This window comes from Bos indicus, chromosome 25 (assembly GCF_029378745.1).
Source record: "Bos indicus isolate NIAB-ARS_2022 breed Sahiwal x Tharparkar chromosome 25, NIAB-ARS_B.indTharparkar_mat_pri_1.0, whole genome shotgun sequence".
Lineage (NCBI taxonomy): Eukaryota > Metazoa > Chordata > Mammalia > Artiodactyla > Bovidae > Bos > Bos indicus.
The window spans coordinates 16871215-16887661 of NC_091784.1; the positions used below are offsets into that span (position 1 = coordinate 16871215).

A 16447-nucleotide genomic window follows, 5' to 3' on the forward strand; every position below is an offset into this window, starting at 1 on the left:
CCGCTCTGCTTTCTAAAAACCCCCAAAGAAAAATTACAAAAGGCTTTTCTCAACATCAACACTCATGTCCCTTTAGAGACCAGGGGTCTGCACACTCTTCCTCCCATAACCTGCTCATCAGTACAGCAGAGGGTGGGTGGAAGGAGCAGGGCTGGAGTTGGGTTCACACTCCCGCCTCTGTCCTCCCTTACCCTGTGACCTGAGAAACGCGCTGACCTCTCTGAGTCTCGAGTATGACAGTGTTTTCCTCCGAGAGCCAAGTAATGACCCACACATAGCCCCTGGCACCAGCACTCAGGAGACATCAGCTCCTCTGGCCCAGAGAAGCCTGCCTCCAGAATGGATTCACTCGCTTACTCATTCAACATCAGGGCAAGAGACATCCCTGGCTGGAGAGCATGGCTGTTCACAAAGGCCCCAGGAGCCTCCCTTGCTAGGAGCTCCAGGTCATTGTTACCCAGAAACCTTGGGGCAGAGATGAGCAGTATTATCTGAGTGCCAGCAGGAACCCCTACAGAGTGGAATTCCTATGAAACATAGTGTCAGACCACATTTAAACCTTTGAAACATCATTCAAAGAAATCCAGGTAGAAAAAAGTGACATGAGTAGCCATTGTTTTTAACCTCCCTCCCTTTGTTTGATAAAGAGTCTCTGAGGGGGGTGAAGAGAGGTTACAGCCGGCCCTGCCATGACCTGTGCACTGCCTATGGGCTGCAGTTGCAGGAAAGCAAATATAAGCTTTTCTCTTATGTTATTATCTTTTTACTTTGGATTCTCACATTCATTAATCCATTCATAATCTATGTGTGAAGACAGGCTCATGTCCCATATGTTTTTGTGCTCAAAGTTTTGTCCTAGACTGGCAAGTGGGAGGGTTGAAGGGTTCTGGGTGGTTGGATGGATGGATGGATGGGTGAATGAATGGATGGGTGGATGGATGAATGAATGCATAGGTTATTGTGTGAGTGTTTAAAGGGACGTGATTCTTCCAGGCACACTTCTCCTGTACAACCATGAGGAAAACCTAAGTGTATTTGCAAGTGGTTTAGAAAGAAAATTAGAGGGAGGTTAGGATAACCTTGTGGTTGCTGCCTAGCTTGTCTTCAACCAGAGCCAAGATAGTAATTATCCCCAGGATCGAATTTCCTGATTGAACAGTCAGGAACCAAAGAGGGTAGGACATCAGGAGAGCATGGGGAAATGGGTTCAGAAGCTAAACTCTCTGAGATCTCCTCAGTCTCTGTGGGCAAACTATTCATTACTTCCCCACCCTCAAAGGGCACACATCTTTCATAAAGCAATTGAGCATTGTCTTCCTTGTCTCCTAGTTGGCTGAGAGCTCCTCAAGGGAAGAGTTTTTTCTCCAATTTTATTTTTCTAGTACCTAGCATAGTATGTGAATGTGTGAGTACTTAGTCGCTTCAGTCATGTCCAACTCTGTGTGACCCTATGGACTGCCGCCTACCAAACTCCTCTGTCCATGGGATTCTCCAGGCAAGAATACTGGAGTGGGTTGCCGTTCTCTCTTCCAGTTTGGAATGTTTATAACAATTCTGCTTAGTTAATGAGATACCTTGTGAATTAGTTGTTGTAGGTAGATAGGCGTGCACTGGAGGACTGTCAGAGACATTGCAGAGAAGATGCCTGTATCATGTGGGAGGCTTACTTTAAGTGGCCAATAAGGATACATCTTCTCATCTATCCATCCATCCACTCACCCATCATCCTCCAAGCAAATTATCCATGCTTGCACTCTTCCAACCATCTAATGATCAACTCTCTGATCCATGCAATATTAATGCAGTATAGGCTAAGTTAATATTGCGTGGATCAGAAAGTTGATCATTAGATGGTTGGAAGAGTGCATGCAGGGATGGTTTGCTTGGATGATGGGTGAGTTGATGCATGCATGGATGGATGGATGGATGGATGGTTTTTTGAGGGGATGATAGGCATTGAATGTTTTGCTAGGTGGATAGTTAACTGGTTTGTTGGATGAGTGGTTGAATTTGAATGGATGGATGAATGAATGGATGGATGGATGGCTGAATTAAAAGATGTCACCTTATTGGCTACCTAGAGTCCACCTCCCACATGACACAGGAATCCTCTCTGCAATACTTCTGACAGTCTTCAAGTGCATGCCTATCTACCTGCAATAACTAATTTACAGGCTATTTCATTAAGCAGAATTGTTCTTAATATTTATAAATTCTGGGCATGGTAATGTAGTATATATTACTGGTTAAGGGCATAAGCTTTGGAAACAGACCTGGGTTTGAATCTCAGCTTAATTAAAGCAGTGGGACCTTGAACAAATAAATCCCTTGGCCTCTCTAAGCTGTGGTTTCCTCATTTGCAAATCAGAGATAATGGCCCTACCTTGCAGGGTTGTTATGAGGATTAAATGAAATAATTAATGGTAAGGACTGCTCAATGCTCAAGAAGAGGTAATTGTTACAGTACTAAAATGTATCCTCCTGTAACTTTTGTTTTCACCAAAAACCAGCTATGTGCCAGATATTGTTAATAATGTGTATTCAGTGACAAATATTCTTAAATAGTCCCTCATCTTTTGGAGTTTAGTTCTAGTTGGGGATCCAGACAATAAAAAATATATATGTAATTCCAGACAGTGTTAAATGCAATGCAGAAAATTGAAATAGGTCGAGATAAAAGACAGTGATGTGGTTGGTGGCCTGATTGTGACCTGTGAACTAGTGGCAAGAAGTACACAAAGATCTAGGGAGAGGGTGTCCCCGGGGGCAGGAATGGCCATGGAAAGGTTCTGAGGCAAAGACAGGCTTGCTCAAGGAAAAGACAAAAGGTCAGGGGTCAAGGTCAATGGTGGGGGAGTCAGGGTGCAGGGATCTGCAGTCCTAACTGCGGGAGGCAGGGCTATGGGCTGTGGAGTCTGTACCACGTGATGAGGACACAGCCCACGCTCATCTCATCCCCATCCCGTCCTCTGGGACAACACAGAAGGAGCCGCACTTATGTGGTGGCCATTCAGCTTCCCAGTGACAGCCGACAGGCTCCCCGTCTCCTGACCTCCAGACTGAACAGTCCGAGTTCTCAGCTTTCCCAGTTGGTATTCAGAGACACCTGCAGCTGCTGTGTGCTGAGTCCCATAAACCTAAAACCTGTAAGAAATCAGGTTAGATCCAAAGGAAATTCGGCTCAGGAAAGCCAGGAGATTTCTGGTTGGGATTATAATGAACTGAACCAGTAAGCCATGTTCCTCCCTGAAACCTTGCCCCTGGGGCATTTACAAGGGAAAGAAGGATAAAAGGCATCTTTGAGGCTGCTTCCAGGATAAAGGGGGCTTCCCCAATGGCTCAGTAGTAAAGAATTTGCCTGCAATGCAAGAGACACAGGTTCCATCCCTGAGTGGCGAAGATCCCTTGGAGAAGGGCATGGCAACCCACTCCAGTATTCTTGTCTGGAGAAACCCATGGACAGAGGAGCCCGGTGGGCTGCAGTCCATTGGATAGCAAAGAGTTGGACACGACTGAAGCGACTGAGCACACACACACCAGGATAAAAGACGTCTGGAACCACTTATCTAGGAGCATCTGGTGTAGGATCTGGGCTTTTAAAGAAAGATAAGCAATGACGGTGGCTGATCTCCTCCCAGGCTGATCTGGGAGCTCAAGCGGGGTCACGAGGGTCTATTCCTCCCCCTCACTCAGCAGTGTTTTCCCTTTCCTCTCCATGGGGGGATAAAATGGCTCTTAGGATCTTCAAGTTTCATGGACTTTGAGGCTTTTATCTAGTTCCAACAACAGTCTGGAATTCTGTCTTCTTGGCTAAATAGCTTAGTTAACTCTGAACCTTACCTATTGTGTCCTGACTGGCCAAGCCTAAGTCCTGTGACCACCCCTGAAACTGATACTAGATAGAGACCCTCTCCTTCCACACAGAGAATGGGGGAGGTTGACGCCCTTCAAAATATTGGGTGATAAATTTCTCATTAGGCACGATGGATAAGTTCCAGAGATCTGCCATGCAACATTGTGCTTATGAGAGTCAATTCCCTAGTAGGTTGATAAGAAATCTGGGGTCCCCGAGGAGGAGAAAGGAGTCTGGGCTCTCAAGGAGAGAGAAGTGTCTGAGGCTCTCAAGGAAGAGAAAAAGGACAATTTTTTTTTTTTCTACATTGCTTTGTCTTAGTCAATATAACAGTGTTTCTTGCTTGAGGACACGTTTCTCAACCTTCTGACTAATCTTGTTCTCTTAAAACTTGTATACTGTGGGAGTGGGTCTGGTAAGACCCTTCTATTGTTAGTTCTAATCTTGTTAATTTCAGATGTATGTTGTGGGAGTGGGTCTGATGAAACTATATAAGGCCTTGCTAAGACTAGTGAGAGGGGCACTCTCCATCCCCCTTCTGATGTCTATGTCAGAAGCTTTCTCTGTCCTTTGTTCGCTTTAATAAAACTCTGCTGCACAAAAGCTCTTGAGTGATCAAGCCTGGTCCCTGGTCCCGAAACTAAATTTTCTTTGGAGATCACAAATCTGACACTGTTCACCATAAGCTATTACTTATCATCCACACTGCCATCCTGAACACTTAAAAATGTGTTAAGGGGGTAGCTCTCAGGTTATCTGTTCTTTCCACAATTTAAAAACAAAACAAAATAGATGCTGTTCGGAGGAGAAATGAGAGTGGATTCTGGACAAACAAAGACAGCACGTATATCTTAACATTTTCCAAATTGAAATTAACTGCTCCTTCCTCTGTGGTTCAGAAATGTACCTCTTACGTGGCTCATCTCCTCTGGCTTTAATATGTGTACACGTGTCTCCATCAGTGCTGTTTGGCTCCCTGGGGATGGAAACCATGTCTTTAGCTCCTCTGGGGCCCCCACTCCTGTTTACCAGGACAGAGTAAGGGTCCAGGACTTGCCTGGTTATGTTGAAACCAGTTTCAGGGACCAAAATGACCACTGTGCCCCTCAAATAATCCCGGGAAGAAGCATCAGAGAAACACCCACTGAGGACAGCCAAACTCACCCCACCTCTGTGATCTCCCTGATTTTCCCAGGCAAAGCCAACAAGAACGTTCAGTGGGACGAGGATTCAGTGGAGTACATGCTGGCCAACCCGGTCAGAATCGCCTTCGTCCTGGTGGTCCACGGCCGCGCCTCCCGGCAGCTGCAGCGCATGTTCAAGGCCATCTACCACAAGGACCACTTTTACTACATCCACGTGGACAAGGTGAGGCCCGCCCTCTGATTGTCCCCTGCTGGCACTTCTCTGGGGGTGTGTCTGCCCTTCCCTTCCAGGGGAGCCTTGCAGGCTGAGCAGCTGCCTCCCCCAGACCATTTGGCCTTGAAGTGCTGTGTAGGTGTGTTGTGTGTTGTGTGTGTGTGTGTGTGTGTGTGTGTGTGTGCACATGCATGGGTGTCAGTTTCAAAGCTCGAAACTGTGACTTTAGACTCCCTTCAATGACAATGAACATTGTCAGTCATACCTCTTTTGCTCATGGCCCTGCCCAATGCAATGCCTGCCACGCTATAAGGATAGCTAACCCAGGGTTGGGCCCACTTTTCCCATCAAGGGCCAGAGGGCAAGTATTTCAGGCTTTGTGGGCTATACACTCTGTCACAGCTAATCAGCTCTGGCATTGTAGCCTGAAAGCAGCCATAAAAACATACACAAATGAATGTGTGTGACTGTTTCAATAAAACTTTATTTACCAAAAAAAAAAAAATCATGGAGCCAGCTTGTTGACCCCTGAGCATCTTGTTCCAGAGGTTTCTGTTGGTCTGCTGATGTGACATGATTGTGTCTTTGGTCAAGAAGACAAAGGGGATGCCTATTCAGAAGTCTGATTCTAGCAGGCCTGCCAGAGGGTAGTGGAGAAAGTCTACCTTTCAAAATACTCTTCAGGTTTAAATGCAAGTGTTAGTCACTCTGTCATATCCAACTCTTTGTGACCCCATGGACTTTAGCCTGCCAGACTCCTCTCTGTCCATGGAATTCTCCAGGCAAGAATGCTGGAGTGGGTTGCCATTCTCTTCTCCAGGGGATCTTCCTGAACCAGGGATGCAATCATATTAGATGAAACCATATTACTTAGCTTGTTATCCTCAGACCATATGTATCAGTCTTAGAGAAAAATGCAGATTCCCAGGCACCAGCCTATACCTGGGGAACCAGTAATACAGAGGCAGGACCAGGGAATCTGCATCTCAAATTGCTAAAGTAATACTTTAAAAATAATGAAGTTTGTGTAACGATGCAGAAAGACACCCCAGGTCTGAATCAGTTACTTGGCAAAGTTCAGAAGCCCTGTCACCTAGAAGGGAAGGGACAGAGAGGGGGTAAGGGGCAGGGCTGGGGTGTTTTCCACGCTGCTGAATGTCACCCTTCCTCTCCTGTGAAAGCGCTCCAATTACCTGCATCGCCAAGTGCTTCAGTTCGCCAGGCAGTACAGCAACGTCCGTGTCACGCCCTGGAGGATGGCCACCATCTGGGGCGGAGCCAGCCTCCTGTCCACATACCTGCAGAGCATGCGGGACCTCCTGGAGATGACCGACTGGCCCTGGGACTTCTTCATCAACCTCAGCGCAGCTGACTACCCCATCAGGTAAGGCGGCCCTGGCCAGCCTGCTTTGAGGTCCTGCTTCCCCTGTTATATCTGGGAAGCCAGAGGCAGAAGCAGCCTGCCTCCTGTCTGGAGAAGCCTTCCTGCCTCAGAGATGCTTACTCACTGTCTCTGTAAGGTCTCTCTACATGAGGGCCACGTTGTGCTTGAGAATCATGTGAGCATTCACTCATTTATTCATTCAACAGTGAGTACATGGTTTTCCCAGCTCTTTTTGAGAACATACTTCAAAGGCTGAAACCCCTGGCCATGAGGTACTTCCATTCAAATGGGGGAAACAGACAACATGCAAACTAAGTATTTAAAATGGTACATCAGAAAAATAAGGCAGAGAGCAGCAGGAGCAGGTTGGAGGTGGAATTGTAATGAGAGTGGCCAGGAACATCCTTCCGGAGAAGAATGGAAGATGGTGATGGAGTGAGCTGCCCAGATAGGGAAAATGGTCCAGCAGGGAGCAGCACAGGTGCTGAGCCCTGAGGATGCCTGATGTGTTCCAGCAACAGCAGGGCTCAGTGTGGCTGGAAGAGAGGGTGAAGTCCTAAGAAACTGAAGCCAGAGAGAAAACTGAGGTGAGATCATGGAGGGTCTAGAATTTGTCCATTAGTCAAAGGAAGATGAGAACTGCACGCCGTGTTTGGAGCAGAGGAAGGTCAAGGTCTGACTTAGGTGTTAAACTGAAAAGGACAAAGTGGAAGAAGGGAGCGGGGTGTGACAGCCTGGGCAGAATCAGACAGGCGTCTCTGGGCTGTTGGAATCCCATGGGTGGGTTTGTTTGGCTCCTATCCAATTTTAACACATGAATTGATTGCCCACATTCTACGGCTGGTAGATTTCAACTGAAACTGCAGATCTCTAGTTTCTCCTGAGGTCTCCCCAGGGCCTGTAGGCTACTCAGCCACAATTATGAGTGGGTGGTGGAGCAACCAGCAGCCCTGGGCGGTGAGAAATTCAGATGCCACTCTGTCCCTTTGCACAAACATTGATCTACTCTTTAAAAGAGGTGTAAGCAAAGAAAACCCCTGGAGATCTCTTTAAACGGAGTAAAAAAGGCAACAAAGTGAACTATATTTCCTATCAAGAAAGCAGCTCTCTGCTTGACTGTGTCTTCCATCTCGCTTATTGAAAGGCCAAAAAGGAGAAGTGGACGGGGTGAAGGAAAGGGCCTTCCTTTCTCTGAAGGAGTCTTATAAAAGGTGTTTTATCAAGGCAATTCTCAAACATGCACAAGAATACAAGACTAGTAAATGACGCCTGCATCACCCAGTTTCAACTATAATCAATTCATCTGTATCCATACCAATAAAGACCTTGACCCTCTTCCACCAGCCCTGGTGAAGCATTTCTAAGAGGTCATATAATTGTATCTGTAAATATTTCAGTGTGTGCGTGTGTGCTCAGTTGGTCAGTGATGCCCAGCTCTTTGCGACCCTATGGACTATAGCCTGCCAGGCTCCTCTGTCCTTTGGACCCTTCAGGGAAGAATACTGGAGTGGGTTGCCATTTCCTTCTCCAGGGAATCTTCCCAACTCAGGGATCGAACCCACGTCTCCTGCAACTCCTGCATCGGCAGGTGGGTTCTTTACCACTGAGCCACCTGGGAAGCCCCAAATATTTCAGTAAACATATCTAAAAGATAAAGTCTGTCTTGGAATTTAATGTCAATATGATTGCATGAGTGCTAAGTCACTTCAGTGGTGTCCAGTTCTGTAACACTATGGACTACAGCCCACCAGCTCCTCTGTGGTCCATGGGGATTCTTCAGGCAAGAATACTGCAGTGGGTTGCCATGTCCTCCTCCAGGGGATCTTCCCAACCCAGGGATCGATCCCACATCTGTTCTGTCTCCTGCATTGGCAAGTGGGTTCTTTACCACTGAGCCACCTGGGAAGCCCATCTATATGACCTGGGGCTAGATCATTCTCTGCCATGAGGCTTCCCTGCTCACTCCTGGTATTTGGAAGCACCCCTGGCCTCTACCCATTAGATGCCAGTAGTGGTTCCTGTTTCCAACCACTTGTGGCAGCCACAAATATCTCCAGGTGCTGTGTTTCTGGAGGAGCAAAACTGCCTCCAGCTGAGAACTCTCCAGTTCCTGAGAGAGAGAACAGCCTGGACTTGGGTCAGAGATGAACTACTTGCCTTTGAGAAATTTAAACATGCCTGGAACCTAATAAACAAAACGAGGAGGAGAGATGAGTATAGGGAAGTACAAGGCGAGGGTGAGCTGGAGCCTTCTCCCTCTCCCTTCCAAAGAAGGAGTGTGTTCAGAAATACCCCAGAATGCCGAGTACAGCTGCTGGCGTGGCAGACCCTCCCTTCAAAGGTCAAGATTCCCACTCCCCCGGCTCCAGACCTCCCATGGAGGCCTCAGAAGTCATGTCAGCCTCAGTCAGGAGGTGACACTTGACCAGGACCTCTCAAAGGCAGGGGGGCCAGCCTATGACCTTTCCCAGAATTGTATCAAGCCTCAACGCTGCCCCCTATAGGCCCTGTGTTGATTTGCAAGTTGCAGTTGTAACAGCAGTCACTTAGCCAGGTCAGCTGGTCCAGGAGATCAGCATTCCTAGCATTTCAGTATCCAAGAAGATGAGTGCTCAGACTCCCATATGATGGCTTAAGGCTAGACTCTGAGTTCTGCCACCTCACTCGCAGGTGACCCTTGGCAAGTAAACACAACTTCTGTGAAATCAGATTGTAGTCATGGAACCTAGAGAGTTTGGGCACTTAGCTCAGTACCTATCAGCTCTGAATCCTCAAGCTGGATCCAAGGCTGAGCCTCCTGATCTCTGAGAAAGGTCCAGAAATCCTTTCTCAGACCATGTGCCCCACGCATTTGGGGGTTCGGAGAAGGGAGTCATCCTGTTTTTAGCTTTGATGCTCCGGCTGTCTAGCCATGCCTGTCGACCTGTCTCTCCTCCACCTCCCACGGCCCTCATTTCCGTGTCCACCCCGCTGCCAGTTCTTCCACCCACTCGCGTTGCCAGCATCATGGCTGGAGGCACTTCACGCGTCAGGCACTGCTGGTTCCTCTTGCTGTTGTTTTCGTGAAGTCGCCCCACACAAAAACATATGAATTTTGCAGATGAATGGTTTTATCCTGGGCAACTCTGATAGGCTTTCACTTCCCATCTGCCACTCCATCTGTAGCTTCCAAAACCACGACTTTTCCCCTCCCAGGAAGGATGAGCAAACTTAGGAGCCTTCTAGAAGGGGCGGGAGTGCCCAAGTCAGAAGCTTCTATGAGACTCTGAAAACCTGGGTGGATATCCAAGGGCAGTGTTCACCCATCCTGGCTGCTCTGAGCTGTCTGTGATTTGACATCGCCTGTCCAGGTGAGCTGTCTGGCTCTAACCGCCAGCCAGATTCACTGGTCTCTACTGGCCAGTAGCCTCCATGAGACCCTGGATGCAGACAGCCTGGCTGCAGATTCTGCCACCACCGATGGCCCATTTGAATTGGCACATGTTGCCTCAGCTTTCTGCATCTGAGTGTATGCACCTAAAAGGGACCCAGTATTGGGACCTATTTCATAGGGCAGTTAGGAGGATTAGAGGAAACATTGCAAGTCAAGGCCTTAACACAGCGCCTGACACAGAAAGTGCTCCCAAAAAGCAGGCAGTAGTTATCATAGTTGTATAACAGTGCTGGCCCCGCAGGCTGGACTTCATCATCAACTGAGTTGCTTTCCTTTTTCCCTTCACTCATGAAAAGAGCAGAAAAATAGTTCTTGAACTCACATCCCTTTCAAAAGTGGGAAATGCAAAGTGAGACTCAAAGACTGAATGTTTCAAGAGAATCAGGCGAGAACCAACTCGTCTGTGAACAGAAAGACGTTCTTGTGTTTGGAATATGCAACCGAAGTTATGTTTAAAGAATCTAGGCCTTCCCACTTCACTGCTGATATGACCGCCTGGCCCACGTAAGCTCTGGTTGGAGCTTTTTATGCATCCAGTGTGTGAATGAAAATGGATATTTCCAACCATCGAAACCCTGCTAGGTTTGGAATCATCAAAGAACATGATGCTTTTATTCAATATACTCTGTTTACTGAGTGAGGCTGGAAACTGCACTGGCATTCTTCAGTCAGATGGACCACAGACAGGGATGAATGGTGCACAAAAGCATTGTGCAGTTGGTTTGCGAGGTTTGGGCCAGTGGTAACAGACCCCACACCGTCTGTTACTGGGCCCTGTGTCCTGGAGCAAACCAGACGCAAAGGCTGAAAGTGTCCATGGCCCCTCCAGGGCTCACATTCTGTCTGTGGTGTGTGTGTGTGCGTGCATATTGTGTGTGTGCAAGCATCAAGCAAAACCCAGAATCTACTAATTCTGCCTCTTAGGGATTCACAGCAACAAGGTCTAACCCAATGGGGCCCACCATGTGGACATTTAAGCCACCCTTAACCATTGACCCAAACCTCTCTCTTGAGATACCACCAGGGACTCAGGGCAGGAGCACAAGAGCCTTTCTGCAGCTCCTCAGCCAGAAAGACCAGCTCAAACAGACAGGAAGCAGGTGTCTGGGCTTCTCTGCAACATCCCCAAGATCAGTATCTCCATGGCACTGATCAAGTAGGACGAATGCCCAGATCCAGCAGATGTTTCCTGTGTGCCTACTGTGTGTCAGGCCCTCTACCAGGGCCTTTAACGTGTGTGCTGTTTTATCCTCATCCCTTAAACCATAGCTTCTGGTGTGTAAGAATGTTTAAAGAGGTTAGTATTAGAACTTCTGGTGAATTTTGCAGGGAAGTTAACCCCTTGATAATACCCAGGCACAGAGTCTAGTCACCCTGGGATCTGCCAAAGGACTGTGCATCTGTGCGTAGTCAGTCCCCTACTTTTCATTCCTCTAGTCAGGCCACTGATTCTCGAGTGGGTCAAGGAATTCCTGTTGTGAATAGCAAATCATAACCACAGCAAGATGCACTTACAGCACCTAGGACATCCCTAGCACGGTTTTGTTTTTTTTTTTAAGTGCTGTCCATGGTCCTGACATGGTCCTCCACACATACTTTGGGGAGGCCATTTTTCAGATGAAAAAACTGAGGCACAGAGATGTTGAGGAACTTGACCACAAGGATACAGCCAGTGGTCTCTTTTTTCTTTTTTTAAAAATTGAGGTTAAATTCCCTTAACACTAAATGAACCATTTTGAAGGGTTCTATCCAGTGGCATTTAGTACATGCCCAATGTCATGGGCTTTCCCCGTGGTGCTAGTGACAAAGAATCCTCTTGCCAATGTGGGAGATGCAGGTTCAATCCCTGGGTCAGGAAGATCCCCTAGGGAAGGAAATGGCAACCCATTTCAGTGTTCTTGCCTGGAAAATCCCATGGAGGGAGGAGTCTGGAGGGCTATAGTCCATGGAGGTACAAAGAGCTGGACATGACTGAGCACACACACACAGTGTTGTGCAACCAGAACCTTTCTCTAGTTGCAAAACACGTTCATTACCCCAAGAGGAAACCCTGCCCCTCCCCATTCACATCCCACCATGAGCCCCTGTCAATCACTAATCTGTCTCTATGGATTTGCCTACTTTGGATGTTTCGTATGTATGGAATCATACAGTGTGTGATGTTTTGTGGTTGGCTTCTTTCACTTAGGATGACATGTTCATGCTTTACCCACACTGTAGCCTATGCCAGTGCTTCATCCTTTTTATGGCTGTCTACTATTCCATTGTGTGGCTGTGCCATAATTTGTTTACCCACTCATCAGGTGGTAGAAACAGGATTCTTAAGAGCTCCTTGAAAGCTCCATCTCTTGGCCAGCTTGGCTTGTGCTGTACAACCTAAGGTGAGGACCTCATCTGGTTTAAGAAGATGCAACTCCATCACGTGGGCCTCTGCACAGCATTGATACTAGGGCTTTTACTGCCTGAGTCTGATGATGCCAGGGTCAGTGTAGGGGTGCTGATCTGTGCACCCTCATCCACAGAAGCCTGGTGATCTTCCCCGTTCAGCCTGGCAGTCCTCCGCCTGGTTCCATTAGAGAAGTTTCCAGTGATTCTGGCTGGTTGAGACAGATTTGGGGTTGAAGATGGAAAGATGAAGGCTTAGGGACAGAGGTCTCAGTTTCCCTTTTTCCCTCCTTCCTTCTTTCACCATCCAAGCCCCTCTGAAAGCAACCCAAGGGTGTCTTGGGGAGGAAAGAGCTCAGGCTTGCCTGAGAGGCCAGCTGAAAATGGTCCCACAGGTAAAATCAGAAGATGGGGCTTCTCTGACTTCACTCATTCATGCAGCAGATACTTACTGACCACCTACTATGTGCCAGACACTATGCTGGCTACCGGGTATTCAAAGGGAAAGAGAAATATGGTCAGTCTCTGCCCTCATCCTAGTGGTTTGAATCACCTGGGTTTGAATCCCAGCTCTTCTGTTTACTAGCTATGTGAACATGGACTTGAGAATATCACTTAATGTCTCCGGGCCTCAGCTGCCTCATCTGTAGAATGGGTACAACAACAACACCGCTGCATACGGTTGCTTAGAGAGAGAAATGAATTAATGTATGGACCATGCTTAGCACCCAGCGGGCATTGTCTGTGCAACAGCCCTCGTTATTGATAGAGGGAGTGGGAAACTAACCAGAAAGATCACACGAGTGAACATGTGATCACAAAGTGAGTCAAGCATTCTGAAAGGAAGGGCAGATGAAAGAGCATTTAGCAAGTGAAGCTCATCTGCACGTGGGGGTGACCTCTCTGAGGAGGCAGCACGTGAACTGAGGTGTGTGAGATGGGTAGGGCTTAGCTAGCAGTGTGTTCCAGGTAAGGGGATGGCATAAGCAAAGGCCCAGGTGTCAGAGGACCCCTGACAGGCTTGAGGAGTTAAAAGAAGGCTGATGTGGCTGAAACACAACCAGCCAGAATGCCTTACCACCAGGGAGGATGGTCCAGCCAGGTCCTGTAGGGATTTCTGATCCCGTGTCCGGTGGTTGAATCCTTAGCCCAGGAGCTGTGCAGTTTTAATGAGAAGCCCCTGGAGAAGGGAATGGCAACCCATTCCAGTATCCTTGCCTGGAGAATTCCATGGACAGAGGAGCCTGACAGGCTACAGTTCATGGGCTCGCAGAGTCAGACACAACTGAGCAACTAACACTTCAAAGCTTCAGCGTTATTTGCAATGTGGAGAGATCACTTTGGCTGCTGTGAGATAACAGTGGTGAGGGGACTGGGCCGGTGGGGGAGGCCTGTGAGGAAGGAGGTGATTGCTGCTGCTGCCGTTGCTGGTGTAGAACCACATTCAGGGAACCCTCCTCCCAAACCTCAGCCAGAGGCAGGGGTCTCAGAAGCCATCGTGAGCTTCCTGAATCCAAGCAGTGTCTTAGCCTTTTAGACACAGAGCCAGGCAGCTGCTCGTGTAGGGCCCAGGCCCCCCATCTGCACAAAACAGCCTCGTTCTCAGGAGACCTGCGGAGCATAGCTGGCACAAAGGATCCAAAACGGGGCCTGAGGCCAGAGTTTTAGAAGAGGACTGACCTTGAGATAGGAGGGGACAGCTAAGGACTGTGAAAGAAAGTGCTAGAGACTCCTCTTTGTTCTTTTGGCTTTAACTGTGATAAAATGTGCATAACTTAAAACCTACCATCTTAACCGTTTTTAAGTTGTTAAGCACATTCACACTATTAGACCACCAAGCTCCAGAACTCTTTTCATTTTCAAAACTGAAACTCCATACCCATTAAACAACTCCCCAACTCCCCTTCCCCAGGCCCTGGCAACCAGCATTCTATTTTCTGTTTCTATGAATTTCACCACTTTAGGGACCTCCTGGAAGTGGAATTAGACAGTATTTTTCTTTTTGTGACTGGTTTATTTCACTTAGCAGAATGCCCTCAAGGTTCATTGACGTCATAGCAGGTGTCACAATTCCCTTCCTTTCTGGGAGAGAATAAATCTCCCTTGTCTGGAGAGACTACGTTTTGCTTGTCCACTCATCCATCACTGATGGACACTTGGGTGGCTTCTACCTTATAGCTATGGTAAATAATGCTGCTGAGAACATGGGTGAATGAACATCTCATCATCTCCCTGTTTTCCGTTCTTTTAGTTATGCCCAGAAGTAGAATTACTGATCATATGGTAATTCTATTTTTAGTTTTTGAGGAACCTCCATACTGTTTTTCATAGCGACTACCAATTTACACCACCAGCAGTGCTCAGGGTTCTGATTTCCCTATCTCCTTGCTCACGTATATTTCTTTTTGATAGTAGTGCAAGGTGTTTCTTATTCTTTTTAAGGAGCATAAATTCCCAAAAACAAGGGCCCTGGAACCCTTGGAAGTTTTGAGTAGCAGACATAGCTCTCAGTAGACCCATGAGGTTAGCTCCAGGAAATTGTCTCCCTATAGGATCATGGCCCTCAAATGATTGTTCTAGAACTGCTTCCCAATCCACATCAGCTCCCCCTTCCAATTCCCCATCCTCTGAATAGGACCACCTGTTCACCAGCAGCTGGAAATCTGTGTGGCCTCCGTCTCACTGTTCCAAGGAGGCCTGCGTATTCTCATTCTAACCCTGACACTGTTCCCATGTCCATTCTCACCTGTGATTCCTCCATCTCAGCCCAAGTCAGACCATCGTTGCTTCACACCTGGGTCTTCAGAGTCCCCCAAGAGGACATAGTCTGAGCCAGACTCTGGAAACGAGCTACAGCCTCTCCAGGGCCATAGGGAAAGGCCAGAAGCCACCACCCTCTCTGGGAGCAGCTTACAAAATATAATCATCGATTCAAACAGGTGTGCAGTTCACTTCCTGGCCGGGTGCTGAGCCAGGCTGAATGCTAGGGACTGTGAGATGCGGCAGAGGAATGGATCTGCTCGTTCACTGAGGGCATTTACAGTTTATGAGAGAAATGGAGAGCATGTTGATCGAATAATGTCAGGGTGCCGTGATGGGAGACAAGGAGGAGGCCCCACTTTAAGGAGCATGGTCAGGGAGATGAGGTGCTTTATTTTATTTTTTTTTTTTTCTTTGAGGGATAATTGCTTTACAGAATTTTGTTGTCTTCTATCAAACCTCAACATGAATCAGCCATAGGTATACATATATCCCCTCCCTTTGGAGCCTCCCTCCCATCTCCCACCCCATCCCACCCCTCTAGACATAGAGAACAGACTATGGACATGGAGAGAGGGGAGGAGAGGGTAAGATGTATCAAAAGAGTAACATGGAAACTTACATTACCATATATAAAACAGATAGCCAACAGGAATTTGCTGTATGGCTCAGGAAACTCAAACAGGGGCTCTTCTATCAACCTAGATGAGGTGCTTTTAAACAGTGAGGTTTAAAACCAAGTCCTGAAGTGAGGCCCACTGTGCAAAAGAGGGGGTGGAGGTATGGCAGAGGGGAACAGCAGATCATTGATTTGGGGGAGACACAGATATTCATCCCCTAATTACAGTAATCAATAGCAAGGTGAGTGTTGGGTGGAAAATATGTTAGCCTCAGTACTTCATAGGAGGTCATATTTGGGAGCCCAGCACCAGATCTTTGGGTTCAACCATCTCTCCCACTGACCACGTTCTCAACATCCAGCTGCTTTTATTCTTTGGATGTTCAGAAATGCACACCCTCTTTCCTGAGACCCCAAAGCCCCGGTGGACACCATCCAGGGAAAGCTCCACCCAGATAATGTGCAAGTTGGAAAGAGTGTATCTGTTGGTCACAAGGCAGCTGGAAAAACATGCCTGTAATTATGCCGTTAACCGTTGTGTTTTCATCTAATAGCAAAATAATCATTTCCTCGGCCCTGTTATTTTTTTAGCCCGACAGAGCTCACTCCTGCCTCCAGAAACACAGTTTGCTTTCCCCTTGCTGGCTGTCCTGG

General features: G+C 47.6%; 1 protein-coding gene across 1 annotated transcript in view; it reads left to right on the forward strand.

The window, feature by feature from the left end:
* XYLT1 (xylosyltransferase 1) overlaps positions 1–16447 on the forward strand; it is a 350486-nt gene that overhangs the window by 253910 nt on the left and 80129 nt on the right. The window contains exons 4-5 of the mRNA XM_019987119.2: positions 5049–5221; positions 6394–6596. Of these exons, the coding sequence (XP_019842678.2) occupies positions 5049–5221; positions 6394–6596 (376 nt within the window). The remainder of the gene's footprint in view (positions 1–5048; positions 5222–6393; positions 6597–16447) is intronic.